Source organism: Mercenaria mercenaria, chromosome 5 (genome assembly GCF_021730395.1).
Source record: "Mercenaria mercenaria strain notata chromosome 5, MADL_Memer_1, whole genome shotgun sequence".
Taxonomy (NCBI): Eukaryota; Metazoa; Mollusca; class Bivalvia; order Venerida; family Veneridae; genus Mercenaria; species Mercenaria mercenaria.
In genome coordinates this window covers 97,038,421-97,059,245 of record NC_069365.1, presented here as the reverse complement: position 1 = coordinate 97,059,245, position 20,825 = coordinate 97,038,421, and the positions used below count along the sequence as shown (strand labels likewise).

At 34.6% G+C, this 20,825-nt stretch overlaps 2 protein-coding genes across 2 annotated transcripts in view; both read right to left on the bottom strand.

Annotated features, from left to right (window-relative positions):
- The window catches only part of LOC123558016 (protocadherin-like protein), a 62,391-nt gene extending 49,218 nt beyond the window's left edge, over window positions 1–13,173 (bottom strand). The window contains exons 1-10 of the mRNA XM_053544398.1: window positions 12,983–13,173; window positions 12,405–12,638; window positions 11,284–11,502; window positions 9,662–9,820; window positions 8,113–8,232; window positions 6,742–6,942; window positions 4,115–4,263; window positions 3,200–3,389; window positions 646–861; window positions 8–163 (exon numbers count right to left, since the gene is read on the bottom strand). Coding sequence (XP_053400373.1) covers window positions 8–163; window positions 646–861; window positions 3,200–3,389; window positions 4,115–4,263; window positions 6,742–6,942; window positions 8,113–8,232; window positions 9,662–9,820; window positions 11,284–11,502; window positions 12,405–12,638; window positions 12,983–13,040 — 1,702 coding nt within the window. The 5' untranslated portion in view covers window positions 13,041–13,173. The remainder of the gene's footprint in view (window positions 1–7; window positions 164–645; window positions 862–3,199; window positions 3,390–4,114; window positions 4,264–6,741; window positions 6,943–8,112; window positions 8,233–9,661; window positions 9,821–11,283; window positions 11,503–12,404; window positions 12,639–12,982) is intronic.
- Window positions 13,174–16,000: 2,827 nt separating this feature from the next.
- LOC123565267 (uncharacterized) lies at window positions 16,001–20,825 on the bottom strand. The gene is made up of 4 exons (XM_053544401.1): window positions 19,310–20,825; window positions 18,945–19,061; window positions 18,309–18,411; window positions 16,001–17,871 (listed from the first exon to the last, which is right to left on the bottom strand). Exons 1-4 carry the CDS (start codon window positions 20,202–20,204, stop codon window positions 17,415–17,417), a joined length of 1,572 nt encoding a protein of 523 aa, XP_053400376.1. The 5' UTR covers window positions 20,205–20,825; the 3' UTR covers window positions 16,001–17,414.

Sequence of the window (20,825 nt, the reverse complement as noted above, 5' to 3'; positions counted from 1 at the left end):
TACTCACCGTAATAGTTGCCCCAAGTATCAAACTTAAACAAAGACGGTGTGTCCGGTGTAATGGTAAAATTGTAGTCCAATGTTTCACTTTCTGCATCCGAATAATAGATAGAAAACACGCTATCTAAATGTGCTACATTATCGGTATTTAATGTGATGTTAGCTGAAAAGCAAAGAAACATTTCTTAATGCACAAATAACCTTTAAAACCTAGTTTTTCTCTTTCATCATGTTTCGTTATTACAACTACATTTTTGTAACTGCGAAAGCATAAATTTCTGACCATATAAATGAAATGCAATAATCTACTGAGTTGTGAAATATGTGTTTGAAGTGTATGGGGGCCAGAGACAAATGTTCATATGCGATGCTATAGATTGTTTGTGCCTTGATACAAAATGTACTTTTAACTTTTGTGTTCGTTCTTATTTCTAGTATTTTAAATATATCATTTCTGAAATGAGAATTTTCTCAAACAACTCAAAAATAACTATTGCAAAGACAACAATTGTTGCCTACAGAAAACGTTTGGACCTTGCGCCAGGATTCCAGGTGCTACATGTGCAACGTCCAGCAAACTACAAATCTAGATCTAAAAACCCTTGCAAACACGTATTTTACTGCAACAAGCAAACACTAATGTACTTGGTGTATTTGTGAAAGATGGCGGTTGATTTTCTGTCACTTGCAGAGTGAAAGTTTCCTCGTCGCTTGAACCATAAGCGTCACTGCATTGTATAGTGATTGTATATGTGTTATTTAAGTTGTAGTTCAAGCATCCGATATCCTTATCACAGAGGAAATTCTCATCAATGCACCCACAATTAGGCTCATTGCATTCTTTCTTGTAAATAAACCATGCTGAAAATGTAATATAAAGTTCTTTGTGTCCATATAAAGTTAAGTTAATACTTTCAGTCTATTTAAGTTTTATGCAGTATTTTACATGCAGCTCTTTAAAATGTTTTCAGACTTCTTACGACGAAAACTGAGCTTGTTATTATCGACAAGTCATTTAATTTAAGTTTTGTTACATGACATCAGTAAGCCAGCAGACACATGTTTAAATATCAACCGATCAATAGCACAAACTATTCACCGGTGTTTTGTATAAGGGGTCATGTAGAAATAAACATCTATTGACCGGCGAGATGGTAAGTATTTTGTTTCATAGAAAGGGGAAAAACATTGTGGTTTTTTTTTTTTTTTTTTTTTTTTTTTAAATCTTGTCTACAGACCAGCAAAATTGAGTGTTGAAATACAGAAAGGTCAACAGCACAAGCTATTGCCCAGCGATATAATTAAGGAGGTATGTGATAATTGAAAATATCCTGCTTCTAGGAAATGCTTAATTCCAATTCTTCGTATGTTTAATTTTGGCTCGCCTCGACGGGGAGATATTTCGATAGAAATTTCATATGAAAATATGAAAAAAAACAACAACAACAACAACAACAAAAAAACAGATAAAGTCCGAAACTCTCGCTTGGGTATAAAAGACACTTGATTAAAAGTTTTTCACAAAGGAAAAAAAAATCTTTGCATTGGACAAGCAGTTTATGCTAAGACACACTCTCAAACATAAATTCTCTGCTTTTGCAATGCTTTATGGTCATTTGAAGATAAAGTATCACTACCTAACTACCGTATAGCGGGTTAATTCTGCGGGTTTTTATTTCTGCTTATTATGCGAGTCGAGGCTGTCACGTAGAAATAAGTTCGCGCATTAAAACTACCGGCAGAAGCTTTTCGAAGCGGGAAAAATCTTTGATATTTTGCTTAATAAAAGAGATCAGATTTAAACATAAATCAACAGCGCCAACTACACTGTCCTAGATTTCTACCTAGATAATGTGACGAGAACGATATGTATTTGAGTCGTTAATTATGACGTAGTAAATGCGGTATCTATTTCTCATGCGCAGAATTTACTTCCAATTTATGCAAACCGCAAAAATTAATTCTTGCTTTTCTCTAAGGTCGCAGAAATAAAAACAAAACGCAGAAATAAACTAGGCCAATTTTAGAACAAACCGCAGATATTTTTTTGCCCGCAGATTTAACCCGCTATACGGTATGACCTCTCTGTCTCTTTATCATGTGGAAATCTCACATGGAACGAGATGTGGAGACTGATGTCTAAACCAGCAGAATTCGTTTCAGGATTCACCTTAACGTTTATTAATTAGTGTAATAGGATCCGATATATCATTTCCGTGCTGATTATACATATAAAGGGCAGCAACCGTCTGACATGCTGTAATCTAAGGGTGTCGATAAATATTTCTTACAAATCATCACAGGAAAATCCTCTTATCATAAAATAACATTTGAATGAACTTTCTTAAAGTTCAAAACATTTTACGAAAGTAAATCGAAAACGCATTTTTAAGCATAAGTTTAGCTTGTCTGAATATTAAAACGCAAATTCCTTTCTTGATACTTTGGAGCGAATAATCATGATATCATAATACTAGTATATCACTATGTCATTTAATGCCATACACGCAGGAGTACATTTGGATTCCTGTGTTTGACTTAAGTCTTAAGTCTAAATGCGCCGTATGGTATTATACGTAATACTACGTAAAATAATACGTGTAATTTTCGCCGTAGTTTCGAATCTAAGACGATCTCTACTACTAACTAGAAAAAAAACTCTGTCTGTGATCTGGCTTTATTTAACTGGTGTCATTTATCTCTTTTTCATTTGAATAAACTAAATGAACCACTTAATGCAATATTGTTTACTGAATCATGTACTTTATGATCTATGTTATAACTGTTTAAACTACTACGAAGCAAGTTTTTATAGCGTTGACTTTTAAGAAGTCCCTCGTGTTCGAGTGAACGAAACTTAACTGTAGATTATGAACGTTGATACACTTTCTTAAAGTATGATTAACATTTAGCCTGCTAAATTTCTTAAATGAACTGGTCCATCATTCAAATGGGAAACGGTACCATTTATTATTTGAAGAGGTGTTCAATGAAAATTGACTGACAGAATAACGGACAGGGCAGACCATTATGAACCGGTTTAGGTCTGCACTTGTTGCAAAGGCAGAACCAATTGCCGACAGCGTCCTTAAGAGCAGCCATGTAGCCCGTCGGTTTTACAACTGTAATAACTACTGAAAACAGGAATGATTTTAATGAAAGTGCGTTTCTGCCGTAGAAATCCAAAATAAATCTTTACAATCATAGTCATAGTTTCCGTTATGGGTAAGTTCAAGAAGAGTTGTGTCGTCATTGGCTGTCACGTTACACGTGACATTATCATGATCCGGGTTGTTGGGATCGTACGTAATAATACTGTGTACTAGTGTTCGATCGTCTGTGTCCTCGTGAATATAGGTTGTGTTCGGCAGACTCTCGAAACGTATAGGCTACAATATACATATGAAATTGTATTATCATACACACATAAAATATAATTATTTATTATACACAATTACTGTATATAAGATATACAAATAAATGTATTTATGATACATGCGACTGCCAACATACCTAATCCTTGCCTTTAGAATCACTTTGATATAGGGAAAAAGTTTATTGTTTAACGTTTCAGAACGAACATGTTCTAATGTTTTAAAATTCTGTATCTAGCTCTACGACGACAACGTACTTAATATTCTAGATAAACTTCTTTCTCACGAAAAGAATTGAGTAAAGTTCTTCAAGAAAATTATTCCTACTAAATGATTAATAACAAAGAGTTAAATCATTAACTATGAAGTTATATTATAAAAAGGGATGATTTATATATATATAAATATATCTGTTGTTAGTAAGTTATTCAATATCTTACCCAGTTCGTAAACTACAACCGCATGGTCATAATTTTGCAGAACGTGCATATTTCAACGTTATAAAGATATATATCAAAATGTATCTAGCAGCATCACTTGTACGCAGCTGACGTGTATAAAATTCGAGAAAGACAAATATCTTACTTTAATAAAGAAATGAGTAAGGTTCTTCATGAATATTATTCCTACTTACTGATTAATTACAAAGTCAAGAGAGTTAAAGTTACATTATCTATAACTCCGTAGGCAGGGGAGATTTTTTATATATATCTGTCAGTACTTTATATTCAAAATCTTACCCAGTTTGTAAAGGAAAACTGCATTGTCATAGTGCATGTGGCGGTATAACTGCACGAATATCCCGGGTTGCTAACTCTTACAACAAAGGTATGAGTCGAGTAGGGATAGTCCGGCCATACTGTTACATTCCCAGTTGTGGATATAACACCTTTATAAAAAAAACAAAATTGCAGGAATTTACATTGTATTTTCCATTTGAAATTACTCAGGCCTTTTCTTTCATTACTGGTAATAGACACGTGTGTAAAGGCGACGCAACACGCACGGCACGACGCGCGACAATGCAACACGACAAGCGGCACAACGCGCTTTGTGTTGCGCGTCGGCCGTCGACGGTATACAATACGAAGCGCGACAAACATAAAAGATGCGCACCACGGCGCATGACAATGCAAGAAGATATTCGACACACGGGCGACATTATGTGAGACGACATGGCCACATTAATATCGCGCGTCGTGACGCATTATCGTGAGTTGTGTTGCATTGCCGTGCGTAGTGTCGCTTTTTGTATGCCGACGCACATCATGCTGTATTACATATGATAATACGACTCGCGACACAGCGCACGATAAACTTTACATTGACACCGATGAAAATTATGCCTTCACGGCTGAGAGAGTAATTGATCATACTATACTATCGAATTTTATTATCTCGTAAAATAATACCAACAGAATATCGTTTTCTTTATTGATTGCTTTGTTCAAATCTAAATATTTTGTGAATAAATGGAAAGCATTTGTTTTCAATATCTTGGAGAAGTGTCTTCTAGCTTCTCAAATCAAACGGCGTAATTGTCTTTTGTTCTGATCTATTAAAACGAAACGGCAGGTAATGACAATGAACGTGACACCTCGTGACCGTTTTATTGTTCACAGGTTGATTTCCGATAAAGACGTGCCACAAAATAACTGTATTCTTTTGTTTTTTCCATGAGGTAATTATGCATGCTTTGCATGAAGATAATAAGAAATAACAAGTATCAACTTACAAATTGACAGTGACATATATAAGGCCAAGAAAATGTGTTTAAAGACCCACCACGACCTAGTGATCTACTTTTTTCACCAATAAAAACTTCATGAAAATCATTCTTATAATACAGATAATATACAGCTATACTAAAAGTTTCATGTGGAAAAGTTAGGCCCTTCCTGAACAAATGTGTTTTGATAACTTTTCTGCAAACATATTCAGTCAACATCTATTCAGTATAGTTTAAAAAATATAGATGAATAACTATCTTACATTATAGAAACAAAATGTAATTGAAATTTAACGAAATACACTGGTTTCTGTACATGTTGCTACAGTAAATCAATGAAATGTTAAGACATTACACACATTGTCTTGGTCTAATGTATGTCACCATCAACTTGTAACTAAGTACTTGTATATCTCTTTTTTCCATGCAAATCATGTATAATTACCATCATGGAAATACAAAAGAATGCAGTTATTTTGTGGCGCGTCTTTATTGTCTAAATATATTTTTAAATTAATGTTGTAGTGTGCATTAAGGTGAATTTAGACCGCACTTTGTTTCTACAGTGTAAGATAGTTGTTATTCTGTGTAAATTATGACTGAATGAATTTGCAGATGAAGTTGTGAAAACATATTCATTCAGGGATGACCTATATTGTCCACCTGTCATCTTGTAAAATAGCTGTATTATACCAGAATTATTTGCACGTAAATCACGTGGGAGGAAAACGTAGGTCACAAAGGTCGTAGTTGGTCTTTAAATTATGATACTAGATCTCCAATAATTATCTTAATATCTTTTATTTTTCATGTCTTATTCACAATAAAAACTGAAACTGTTTTATTTGATTAAACGCCTATTTTTACGTAAAACATATTCAATGGCGTTTTACAAATACATAAAAAATACGATAAAAATTAAGACATTTTAAATAACATATGACATAAATGAGCATAAATATCATTGTGAATAAACTATTTAGTAAGCATTAAACAAAAGATCAGGCATCAGAGAAGATTAATAAAATATTAGGTCATTAAGATACAGTAAGATAGCTGTTTTGTTAGTAAGTAAGAACAAGTGGGTTATTGCGACATGTCCAGAAGCTATTACAAACAGCTGTATTTTTTGTATTTGTTATAAAATAGTTCATATTCGAATGTATTTACACAATAAAATCATCCAGTTCACGTTACTTCAATCTCTTAAAAATCACAGTATCTGTCTCTAAAAGAGTGCAAAAAATACTATTAAATCTATACAAGTTTAGTTTAAGAAAAAAGAAATACATACACGTGGCCGCTAAAATCTCTTACGGCACGTAATGGCAAATTAGTTTTTACCACATTTGTTAGCGCGGAGGGTAGTTTCCCTATATACTGGAATGACAAAAATCGTAAGGGCAAAACAGTAGTTAATAAGTTAGCCATATGCAGTTTTATATAAAATAAACAGTCTTCTGACAGCTGCCTACCATGGCAAGGAATATACAAACTTCATTACACGAACATAGAAGCTTATGTACGGTTGAACATAGGAGCTCCTTTACACGAATTTACGAGCTTATTTACACGAATATACGAGCCTATTTACACGAATATACACGTTTCTTTACTGAAATATGCAAGGTAACATACCTGATGTTAAATCTATGGAAGCTTCTGCTAGTGTTGAAGAAACTTTTACAAAATTCAAATTCTGCCATGTGGAACTGTTTGCAGCGAAATGAGCTGAAGGGTTAGTATAGTTCATGGTAAACAATGTTGCTCCGATTGCAATCTGGTCACTGAAACTGGTGTTTGTCTGATCGTCACAGTTTGGGGTCTGGAAACACCCGTCTGTAAAAGATTATTTGTTATTACTATAGCATTATTGTTGGTTGTTTTGTTACTGTAGTGTCTGTGTACTGTTTACGAGGCATGATTCCCCTTGGAGTATTCTACTTTTGTCTTGACAAGTTATCTTTTGACATCGTCTTAATCTTTTATCATAACTTCCTACTTATTGATGTAATACCTTTAGAGAATTGATGAACTTGATTTCATGAAGAGGATCCCTCCTCCCCCTACTCTCTTTCCGTCTCTCATTTTCTAAAATTTTCAGAAAGTTTTAACGATTGAAAATTTTACCATCAATGCTCTTTATGTTACAATATATAGGAAAGTGTTAAATTGACACTTAGAAAACAATGGGCGATTTAACCTTTTATCAGAATTTGGTGATAAAATCTTTTCATCAGATTACACATTTCCTGACAACTAGCAACCGGTTAAGATGAAAAAATGTGACTTTCATAAATCAATCTAGTTTTCTGGTTTGTGAATGGATACCTGATTTTTATTTGCAACACCTCAGACTTGATACGCTTTCAGCTTCATTGGAATTAACCTATTCTCAGATCTCTTTAAACGCAAACAGATAATTGCTTACAGTTGGCAGGGCCGGAGAGGGGTCCTGTCAAAAGTGTCTGATTTATTTCAAAACAATAGTTTAATATGTACATTTTTTCCGCTTGTATGCCGATTAATACAGGTCAAATTTCTATACATATATTTACGAATGCACAGAATTAAAACAAAAAGTTTTGTATGACTCGAACGTACCATCCCATTATTATAAAATGTTAGCTTTGTATCAAGAAATATGCTGCACGAGTTTCGCAGTGATTTTAGGAGCGCAGTAAAGAGTGCATGTTCTCGTACAAGTTAAAATATTCTTTTTAATACATACGCTTCTACACATACCAATGCTACATTAATATTATGAATCTTGTTAGTAGCCTGAATTAATAAAATTGATAATACTGACTAAAAGAAGAAAGTAAACAAAACGAGATACATTCTTTGACAGATGACATAAAGAAACCGATACGAAATTCAATTAAAAAGTCAGTATGGAAAAGTAAAACCAAGTATGTTATTGCAAACTATATATGAAAGTTTTCTCCTTTATGTGTGTTCGCTTTGTCGCGTAAACTATCATTTTTTATTCATTTTGAACAAACTTACCAAAATTTATCGTAAGATTTTTACAGGACGTTTGCCGGCGACTGTGTATGCATATTCCCATGCTGTAAGTGTTATCATACTCTACTGAGGGGTCAGTGGCCACATAAACTTCTCCGTTGGCTGAAAATAACATTTTTTTGTAAACATTCTTGTTTTCTTTTCGTTTTTGTTAGACTTTAGGTCACCGGACACCATTTAGGTCATGTGGCGAATTTTCAAGCTTCTGATTGTAAAGGAAGACTCTATGAACCCGGGTAGAACCACCGTTAGCCAGCTGGAAATTTTCTCTGCATATTAAAAACCTCTGTCCAACCATATATACTTCACAAATAATATTCTTCAGATATTCGTTGCGTTTTGGCATGCGGTTTATCAAAACAGAGGTATGCATCAAGTCACAATATTGACACGATTTTAACGGGTCTTTCTGCGGATGTGTTTAAGATCGTTTTCTCCATAAGTATTGACCTGGCATTCATGAATATTCAGTTAATTTTCGGTGTCCAAACTTTAAAAGCGATATAATGATTGCATATATATTTCTTAATCGACATAATGTCGCATGTACAGGTAGCTGTGCAGACAACCCGTTTAGCCGCCAATATTATGGTTATGGGCTCAAGTCCTACGTGTGATTATATCATACTTTTTTCAAATTCTATCTGCAAACTTTACAGGCAGGTCTGTTAAAACCTGACATGGCTTTTATGGTTCATTTAATGAAAGAAATACAATTAAGCTAGCCGTTGTAGAAAATGTCGAATGAAAATCTGTAAAAGTATCTTAGATGAAAACGAAAATTACTTGTCACTAGCGTTTCCAGAAAATGAACACTACAAGAGAAAACAAAATTCTTAAAACATGTTACCTAAAATAAAGTAACACTTAATATAAAGCAATTACAACATCGATAACATTGCATTACATTGAATAAAAATAGTCAAGGGTAATTTCAAACTTGCGTAGAAGTTAGACACCTTAACTCTTCACGCTGAGCATGATGTATTCTGCCATTGCGATCAGTGTATATCATATTTAGTCTGCACATCCGTGCGGTCTGATCAAGATCTGCACTGTTCGCCTTTCAGTCAGTATATATTTGGACAGCACATTTAACAGTTAATGGTATTGTCCAAACTGAAAAATGGAGAAGTTCATTATAGAAATTTAGCATGGTAAGGGTTAACACTAAGCTACCGTATCAACTGTTATTTTAAACATGAATATTTTCAGGATACAAATATTGCGTAAACTAACGGACACTATTGGCGAAGATTAATGAGTGCCAAGTCAATACTTAGTACGGACAATACCGCCACAGTCTAGGTATTTTCTGTCGAAAACCATGCAATGTCAAGCAAAAATTTTGCCTGTCGCTTGAAAGTGATTCTTGTGCTCGTTCTAAATAGTTTCATTTATGTTGTATCATTTTTAATATTAAATTAAGTTCCGATAACAAAGCCGTGTATGCTAATTTGCATGTATAAAACTGTAACAGCCACTGTTTAGAAGCTGTTAAAGTATTCCGTGAAAAAAAAAAAGATTTTACTTGGGTTCAGTTTAAACATATTGGCTGTATCGAGCTCGTATGTGTTTGAAACTGCTAATGAATTCGTATACTCCACAATGGCAGGTCCACTTGTCGATGACTGATTCGCTTGCGTTAACACGGTGCCAACACTCATCAAATTATTTGCAGGTACCGAGTCTAAACAATATAAAATATTTTTTTTAGCGTGAAGCATTGAATAATTTAAGTGTTTTCATCACGAATGTTATTAATTGCAGGAAATGAAATGCGGTGGCTTTTGAGGATTACATCAGACATATAAGAAGTGAAACCATATCTTCGTTCTTATAGGGAGTCAGTGGCGCAGTGGTTAGCAGGTTGGACTACAACGCCAGCGGCCCGGGTTCTATTCCCGGTCGCGGCTGATATCCCGGCTAGTATTAAGTGCTGGGTGATTTACTTAATTTGGTACTGTTTCCAGCAGTATCGGCCTAGACTGGATGCTGGGGAGGTAAATATGACACCTGCCGTGGGCTCGGCTGGAAATAAGTTGTTCCATCCATTCCAGGTGGGGACTTCGTCGGCTACCCAATAAAGGGTAGTAAAAGCTATGTTATTTTCTTATTTGCTGTAAGCTCCACTTATACACAATTTAGGAAATACGGCATACATTTTAATTTTTAATATTAGATAAAAAGCAAAAATACCGCTACATGTATTCCAAGCTTAAATAGACACATTTTTAAACAGAACAGAACATGTAAAGAATGTTTTTAATCATTTTGTTATTATTATTTCTTACTACTTTCCTCTAGGACAAAATAAGAATCACGACATTATAAACATGTAATCGGACACATGCATAATTTGAAAAAAATAATATTAGCACATTTAACCTTAATGTCTATACAAGCATCGGTCAGATATCTCCATGAAAAACGACAGAGTGAAAATGCAAGATGTCATAAATAACAGACTGCGAATCTGGTGGTAATTTCTACTATTTAGTAGTTGTTTGCAAGTAAGACAGTTACCGCACCCGGAATAGGTCTGCATAGCATTTACAGACACGGTCCCAAATAGCTTCGCTCAAAAGCTATACAGATATGTTCGCGTCTAGGGATGAGAATAGATAATGTCATATCAATTTTGTGATAATGGCAAACAGCACAATGTATATTGTACCTGTCAAAGCATTCACTGTAGTTTGAAGAATTAGACTGAAGATTACATTTTAAACCTGGTAAGTTATGGTACTATCTATAAATAATGTCAAGACACGACCCATTGATCTGCGTTACTGGCATGTGTTACTTATTTAATTTTATTGAACAAGGCGGGACAAAATGTTTTGTTTCGGTATTATTTCGTAGCCACACATGGTAGCTGAGAGCATAAGTTTATAATGTTTGACCTCGAGACAAGTTATGAACCACGTGCTATTGAAATCACCCACGTGCGATCCCAATATAAGAAAGTTGTCGTTAACTTGCATTTTGGTATGAAATCCGCAAAAATGTTGTAGGCTATCGGACGTTTCATAATACAATATATTAAACATCCATTGCAAATTTTTATATCAATTCTTGATAAGACAATATAAGAAATACATTTACTGTGGTTAATTCTAAAATATTGTTACTATTTTCTTCTGTCAATACCTGGAAGGCTAATGGTCAATGTTGGTGTTTCTTCAGCCACACTGACAGTCAGGGTAGACGTTCCATTGTCATTGTTGTCATAGGAAGTTGTCTCACAATAAACAACAATATTGTATGTTGCTGGTCCAGTAAGACATCCGTTAGAAGTGGAACAAGCCATGCAAGATGGACAGACACCACAACTTGTTGCTGAACAAGGTGACTTGTATACTGTGTTGTCTTGAAAAAGGAAACATTGTTTTTATTATATACCTTGAAATGAGTTGCAGTAAGATAGATATCCGTAAGCCGAATAATACTTTTAATTCATACACGTGTGTATCATATAACATTTTCTAGAATGTAATCTTTGCAACATATATAGAATAATGAAAATTATCATTACTTAAAACACTGTATGGTATTGTGATCTAAACTGGCATGAGCGTAATGGAATTCAAGCTGTTTATGTGCGTGCTTGAGTGCCTGCGTTTGTGCGTGTATATGTGCGTGTGCGTGTATGTTATTCTTGATTTGCCTTGAAACGCAAATTCAGTAGGCAAACTTATGATTCTGTCCTGATGTTCAGTCTGTGACTATTAATTCTTACACATCGGATTGGCGTTTCCGGTGATTTTACACATGCCGGCAAAACCCATCTGGCACCCCCCATGCCAGATGACTCTCGTGCTGTTAATGACAACTAGTGGTTCATGCACTGATAATATATTGTTTATGTAAAATACGAAAAAAGCAGGTACATTGATAGTTTCTCTCCGTTCCTTATAGTATATTTCTCGATTCAAAATACATTAGTTTTCCGTAAGAACATAACGTTACGCTGCAAACGATGAAACTAAAGTGGAACTTTGTTATGATGCGTAACGCAAAACATCATGACGTCACTTCTGCTTACGGACGTTAATTTCCCGCGCTCTACTATAAGAAAGAGTGCTACAAAGAAAGTTTTTCTACTAGATATTTGTAAAATACGGTATGCAAGAAAAATAATCTGTCAGAATAAAATGCTAACATGTATACGATATGCAAGAAAAAATATCAGTCATGTGTTTACGAATCGGATGGAAATATCCGTCCCCCGGCCACCTGCGCATGGGCGGTAATATTCGGCAAACTCATACCCGACATGTTGAAGCTGAAGAGGTCAGTTTCTCGATCAACAGAGAGCCTGCAGGCTTCACAGGTTACGTTATGTTGAGTAGTAGTACCATTAAAAGTTTGTACACCAGTGACATTTATGTAGTCATTAGTTGATGGGTAACATGTGGCTGAAACGGTCGCTAAAGATATTCCGGAATCATCATTTTCATTTAAATTAACCGTTCTTGGGTCGATGTTAACTGATGCTGCTAAATCTGCAAAACACAAAATATCTATAATGAGAAAAAATTACAAATATCTCAAGATTTTTGATTCATTTTTAAACGTGAGACAAAGAAAACATGAGTAGGATTTTTATGCAGTTATATATAACACAACCTAGCAAAATAAGAAAGGCTAAATTCAGTCTGTATGTATTATCATGGGCCATCGAAAGAAGTAACAAAGTCGTAGGTTTTCTTAACTAGTCACGATCAAACACACAAACAATGTGATCATTGACGATGAAATCCAAACGCCTGAAGAAAAAACAACATCATACAGTCAGGTACAACTGAGAGAAAATAAAATGTCCGTATTTAACATTTTTGTAAATTACCTGTTGGTCGAATTAAAGTCCATAATACAATAACTGTCAAAATTGATGTTTTCCTCATTGCCAAAATTTGTTTGAATATTAAATCGCAAAAACAAATATAGCGACTTATTAATGTAACATATTGTCATAACCTTCGGACGGAATCACTGTTACATGCACTGTAATACTGATCACTTATTTTGAAAATATTTTAACTGATAAACAACCCTTTCATGGGGAGCGTAATATGATAAATACTCTTTGTTTAAAATTGCAAGTGTTAGAATTGTAATTGTATAGAATTATACATTTGAAATCTGACACAAGTCAGATTAACACCGCCGCATATTGTAATCTTGTAAGTAATAGATACAGTAGAGTTTTTCTTCAAAAGTGTTCTCTTAAAATCGTAAGAACCGAGGCGAAGCCGAAGATAAAGTTAGTGTTCTACCTAGCGAAACGATTTCTTACGTCTGTTAGAAGACACTTTTGAAGAAAAACGAGTAACTGTATCTGACTTATACGACGATAAATAAATATATAGAGGATATTTGTTTGTTTTGAGTGAATATGGAATATATCTCACTGAGAAGTGAGAACATTTTAAAAGTGAAAATGTGAACATTTTCTCACTTCGAGGTGAGATTTTTTCCATATTCACGAAAAACAAACACATTTTCTTTTTATTTTATGCTAAATTACGCTGAGATGTGCATTTTGCAACAAGTTTTAATCTTAGCGCGGGAAACAGACGCGCGTAAACAGACATAACGTCATAAGTTCCATTTTATTTTATTTTTTGCTGCATAACGTTATGATATTCTTATTAAGTAAAATAATTTGAATCGAGAAATATACTATAAAGAACAAAGTGCGACTACAATTTTCATCCTGCTTTAAGCAAATAATTTAAAATTCATACACAATGTATGCGGGGGCGGATCTATAATCTCTCACAGTGTGAAAATATATATTTCATATTTTCACAGTGTGAGTGATGAAATATAAAAATATTTAAGTGATAGAATACAGTATTTCATTAGTTAGCATAAAATAAAGTACTGAATTTAATGAATGAGTGTATAAATAGATTGATAGAAATATTTTTTCCAAAGATAAACATTGAATTATTATCGTGTGCCTTTTAGATACATTGTATCGGCTAGTGGTATTACCCGAAACTTTCGTGCATTCAAATTTCAAACTGGTGGCAGATCATCACTACACGATATACAAGTTGTTAAAAATGGCAAACGCTGTTTTTTTTTAGGAGGAAATGATCATGTAGACATTGAGCCTGTTGATGCAAACAGGTTAGACATTAAAACTTCGTAAGTCAGTTTAATTTGGATAACATTTTGGACATTGAGATAAAATCTGGTAATTATATATCTTCCCACTGGGGGAGACATTTTTTTTTTGCCTCCGTCCATCCGTCCGTCACACTTCATTTCCGATCAATAACTGGAGAACAATTTGACCAACAACCTTTTAACATAATAGGATGGCAGGACTTATAGAGTAGATGACCCCTTTTGTTTTTGGGGTCACTCCATGAAAGTTAAAGGCCACAGTTGCCTGAACATGGAAACATATTTCCGATCAATAACTTGCGAACCACTTGACCAAGAATGTTGAAACTTCATCGGATGATTGGTTAAGCAAAGTAGATTATCTCTATTGATTTTTGGGTCACTCTGGTAAAGGTCAACGTCAACATGGAAATCCAGTCTTGATCAATAAATTGAGAACCACTTGACCCAGAATCACTGATAGAGTACGTTCATACAAGGCAGTTCTATTTATAAAGTGTAAGAAGACACTTTTTCAATAGCTCTGCTGGGGATATGGTCGTGTTCATAAACATTGTTTATTACTCCTTTATGAAAGATAGAGGGTAAGAGTAAGTTTTTGGTGTAACCCTAAGCGGAATGTAAAGCTATTATTCAACGACAATTAGTGAGGCGTGACTTATCTGATATCCTCGGTGTTTACCGCAATATTGTTTTGAGCTAAAAGTACAGACACGCCTCGATGCATAAAATTGATCTATAGATGATTCTTGTTTAAATGGACTTGTTTATGTTAAATAGATTATAACACAGGCTATGTTAATACTAGTAGTTACATTAAACTACATTTAAATATATTCAATTCTTTTTCTTGGTACTGGTTACGACTTAATTGTGATGACGTACAACTTGTCCATGAGAATGACAGGGGTGAGCTCAGAATGCCATTTTCTAGAGTTTGTAGAACAATTATAGACTGTGTTACCTTAATATGTAAAAAGGATTTGCATCAAACGATATTTATAAGGTTCTTAGTACGCATTACTTTACATGTATTTCAACAAATCCCGTTTTCATAAGTAAACGTATTTCAAGTATTTTAAAGACTACGAGTATTGTATTAGCAGTGATATGTATGGTATCACAAAACACTGTGATGAAGGCAAAAGTAACAAAAAAGAAGAGGTATATGCGCTGTAAGTAAGTTTCTTAGCTTGCAAACCTTTTAGTATTTTGAGAAATCCCCTACTGCAAGTCTGAAGTCCGTTATCCATGATTTCCATCGAATTAAGATGAAAATCTCAAGTTTGACGGTAATTTAGCTAGATATCAAATTCGTACAGCGGCCTTTCTGTGTAGGAGAAGCTATGTCCATCAGCCTCGTGGAATATCTCTAATGCGAAGCGCTCTCTAAGCCACATGTAATCCAGGGGTAGGCGTTTCCTACTTAGAAAGAAATGCACTCGGCCAATATCCTACAGGTAAGCACTATGCAGTAATGTTGAAACAATGATGAAGGCTACGAATGTGTACAGAAGGGCCGTCCGAAATTGTGGCATGTAGGAGTGAAATATGTTTGAATATCGTCACTTACATATTAGAGCCCAGTCAAGCAAAAAGGGTCCTTATGGTATTTTTTCATGTTTTTTACTTTTTTCCATTTTCTGAAAGAATGCCTTATTTTGTATCAGAAACCGAAGTTTCAGTTGTCTATCTCCAGTAATTATGGAAATATGCTATATTTTGTGACATGATATAATTAAACAAAAAAGCAGCAATAAGTACTCATTCAGAGTTATTTATTTTGAACAGTATACAGAGTTCATCAGCTTATTATCTGCAGTTGAAAAGTAGGAATCAACTATTTGAATATTCGGCAGCATATACACAAATGATGCTTTTAATCTATAAGATGCAACTGGAATAAAAATTATTATAATTTTCGTTGCCATAGCAACGAATAGCCATAGCAACGAATAACAAAATTAACTAATTAAATTCTTTTTAGGAGATCAATGATATTATAATCGAGAAGAACTGCTCACACTAATAAAAAGACAACCAAAAGCATTGGAAATGATATATTTTGCATAAATATGTGTTTCGTGTAAAATAATTTCCTTTTAACAGGAAAACATAGGTTTTGGATATCGCATTTAGAAGTTGATGAATCAGTTTTATCATAACTTTTAATCGGTTTCTCTAATGCTTAATAATACATATATATATATTTATATTATTAAATTATTGACTTGTACTGTCTTTGTCATGTAAACTTAACGTTTGAGTAAAACACAGAATGATCAGAATCAATAGCTACTGTTTCCATGGCAACTGTTTTCTCTTTAAAATATAGTAGCGAAAATGATATTTTAAGAAAGGCTCGAAATAGCTACTAATTAATACTTTTGCACGTGATATTTAGAAACCGCTAAAATTCATTAACATGTCATTTTTGTTCAGTCAATCCCATCAAACTATTACTTAAACAACAAAGTATAGAAAACAATATAGGTCTAGTGAAGTATGAAGAACAATCAGTGGCAATGAAAATTAATCTTTTTAATATATGAAATATTTTTCAACTCGAATTTCATTAGCTGTTTCCTTTTCATTGATTCTATAAAGGCAATTATACTTGAAACTTTCCCTTCCACACAGATTTTACAGAATAATAGCAAATAGTTACTACCAAGAATTTATCGTTTCCATGGTAACACTATGGTATGACATTGTTTCCTAAAAATCGCTAAAATGTGACTTTCAAGGAATGACCTTCGGAACATTTCAAATTCAATATGTTACGCAAATCACTAAAGTTTCGTTACTAGAAAGAACTAGTCTGCTTACTTACTGCATACGATAGTTACACAGGTTTTGGAAAATATTAAACAATAACACTGTTGTTTTTGTTTTGAACGTCCATATAATGCTTCATAAAACGGGTACGTAAACATACAAGTTGAGTTCATTCTGAATAAGTTGTCAGAAATAATCTTCAATTATAACACTTTTCCCGATGAATTTTAATAGCTGCTTTAATAATTTATTATATGTTTCCATGGTAACGTTTAAAGTTTTGTGCAATACTCTAAATTGTCACGTCGTTTCAAAAACTCGCCTATTACCTATACTGGCATTAAACTAAACACTAAATGACTCTATTCCGTCTGAGTAGGAATCGGGCAAAGTATGTCCTGAAAAGGTTGCCTAACAAGTGGTCTCACGTGCCGGAACAAGTATTCCTGTCTCTCTTTGCTCAATCCGCCAGGTGGCAGTACGTCCGGAATATCGGTGACATCCATTGGTAGGTGATGCGTTTTACAGATGATGAATCGGATTTCATCTACATCGTCTGCGTTTAATTTCATATAGACGACGCCGGGTTGTTCAATGGTGAATCTGAAACTGTGGTATTTTGATATGTTCGGAACTTTTTTAAATCTGTCTGACAGAAATACTTTCCACGCCCGCCTTATCCATCCGTCTGCACCATAGGTTACAGGAAAGTTGCTGACTGACGACTTTCCGACTACTTCAGCTATATGTTGCGGTGTGCCACAGTCTGTTCTCCGGTATAACTTTTTAATGTTTCCAAATCCCGCATCAATCAAGCACCTGTGAAATGGCGATAAAGTAAGTCGGTAGAAAAGCGTTAAAGTTATTACTTTATATATACATTTATCAAGCAGGTACTGACATAGTCTTTTATGTACATAGGATAATCCGAACTTCATCTCTTAATGTCTGAATATCCGGTAATGACAGGATTTTGTCTTATAACGACCCATAGTGTTTAAATTTGCAAAACAGTAGACACGTAAATATTACATGCAAGTTGCTAGCATATTACATCTGGAATATCAATGAATGAAAGAAAGTGACTGTGATTACGACAGGTCGTTTGAAGGAACGTACGTACGCAGCAGACGACATAATTTGTCATTTTAATTTCCGACTCAAGCAGATTTTCGCATGAAAAGATGTTCTGATAATAAAATGATAAAGAGCAGACTAACATGTAACGCATATGAAACGTGTTATCTTAACCATACCGAGTATGTCCGGGAATCTGCATCATGTATGTAATATTTCTGTGTTTTCCAACCATGATTCTCCAGGCAAAATACGCCAGAACGTAACGATTCTTGTTTTGACCTGTTGAAGATGCACAAAATATTAATTACGTGTATGTATCACTATCGGCCGACAAACGTGTGTAACTCGAAATAAATAAACATTAAACAAGTTTCTAAACACACTAGTTGGAACTAAAGTTCATGGAACAAGACAAAAGTTTACAAAACAAATTTTATTGATTTCCAATCAATAAGCCGTGACTTACACTTTTTCCTTGGCATTTACGATCATAGTATTCCCATACGTTTAAAAGCATTCAGGGCTAAATGCCCGAAATCGTTCTTACATCGTTACATGTGACTTCTGAAGCAAGGCAAATTACTATATCTTTATGACATAATTATTTCACTTTTAGTACTTTTGCACCTACCATAGATAAACCAGAATTGTTCTGCTGAACTTCGTTAAACGTGTACAAACTTGAGTTTGCGCATACGAGTAGATTATTATTTTTATGATGAATACACTACTTATTTAAATAGTCATTTAGGAAAGCAGCGAACAGTACAAAACATAATAAAACTAGAAGAATTATCATTAAGCTTACTTACCGAAACAATTGTCAGCATGAATGCTACAGTCGTTCTCACCAGATCCGTATGAATGGAACGCATGGTCTAACATGGAAATAACTGAATCTGGTCCGTGAGCCAGCTGTCCATCACGACCTGCAATATGTTGATGACCTATTACACATTAGCACACTATACTTTGTTGAAATCATTCATTTTAGAATATTATCAAAATTACCGTCTGTTCTGACAAAACCAATGCATTGTAAAAGTGTATCTAAGGGTATGATATCGAGTTTTCGAATATAAAATAAATTCTTTTATAAGCAAGTGCAGATGGTTACTAAAGTAATAATGGAAACACGCGCACGCTCGCACGCACAAATACCAAATACACTACTTACCTAATGTTTCGTTCTCACTGATGAGGTAGTTGTACTGACAGCAACCATCTACCCGGAAACCAAATATCTGTACCTTGACGGGCTGAATAAAATATGTCGGCCCCTTTTCTCTGGAGTGATGTGGCAATTTGACGTACTGGGAAAAGTCAAATGTATAATGTATATCGTCCATTGAAAAATTGTCTCCCGCAGATGGATCAAGTTCTTGTCTTTTCCTAAACATTTCAGCTGACCTTTCTACACATTTCTTGTACACGTCTCTCTCCTTTCTAGCTTGTAGAATATGTGATTGATATCTTCCTGTCGCCGACAACTTATCATCTTCACTCATAGCAAGTTTAATTTCTTGTCTAAAATCTTCGCAAGTGCGACACACATCTTCTGTTGGTGAACTTATCTTTATATGCGGAACACATGTTGACCACAGGTCTTTGAATGTTGTTAAACCAACGTATAGTTTGTCATTCTCTATGCACACCTCTTTGTACTGTTGATGGATTGAAAGCTTTGTGTCCGACGACGGCAAATATATTGGAGGTTCATCACTGCGACCTCTGGGAGCTGCCGGCTGGGGAAGGCCGACTTCACTTGCGTAGTTGATTAGAAATTGGATTGCATTTCTAATTACGTCTGGCGCAAACGCATTTGGTGCTCGTCTGCCTGTGTGACCATGAACGCGCGGTTCCGTTCCATGTTCTTTCATGTGTGCCAAAATGTTTCTTAAGGTCTTATGTTTAGTGTCAAATATAAATGAAAATGCTTCTTGACAGATCTTTTTGCCATCAAAATAATAGTCATATCTTTGTCGAGTTCTTTCTTTATTTTTACATCTGGAATTGTCACCTACCCGTTTTAATGTCCCCATTAGAAGCATTTCTTTTTCATTCTTGGACATCTCTCGTAGACTAAGAATAAGCGTCTGAAATCGGTCCACAGTAAAGTTCAGATAACAATTCCTTTTGCAAGGACAACCTGTATTTATTTTAGTTGAGACGTCATCTATATCACTCTGAGGATCATATTCATTGGTCACATGGACATGGTCGTCATGTTGATCCTCTGTGTCGTCTGCTTGGCAAGCCTCTTCTGTAACCGCCACTGCTACAAAGAAACGGTTAACACGCTCTTCTAGTGAGGTTTCAGTAGCAGAAGTCGGCGATGTTCTACCGGAAGACTGATCTTGTGAGGCATGTGTGGGTGGTTCGCCTAACCCAAACACCGAAAGCAAGTCATCCAATTCCTGCACAAATACAAGAAAATAAAATTTTTAATTAAAAGTCTTAATGTTGGTACGTTATCTTATATTTAAAAAAAAAAAAGAAAAAAAATGTTTCCATCAACAGGAATCGAACTACAGACCTCTGGCTTACAAATCCCCCGCCTAACCTTGGCGCCACGTAGGACTTAGACATTATACGTCTTTAATATCTAGATTATTTAATTCCCACGTTAACAATAAAATAAATCGGTAGCATCGATTTTTAAATTCCGCATTTTTCTAAGAATATTACTGTCA

Bases quoted from the DNA above. Each gene is read 5' to 3' on its own strand.
- LOC123565267 (XM_053544401.1), bottom strand. From the start codon at position 20,204: ATGTCCAAGAATGAAAAAGAAATGCTTCTAATGGGGACATTAAAACGG. The intron at 19,062-19,309 runs GTAAGTAGTGTA...AACATATTGCAG, and splicing joins CAGTGAGAACGAAACATTAG to GTCGTGATGGACAGCTGGCT. The intron at 17,872-18,308 runs GTATGGTTAAGA...GCCATTTCACAG, and splicing joins CAGATTCCCGGACATACTCG to GTGCTTGATTGATGCGGGAT.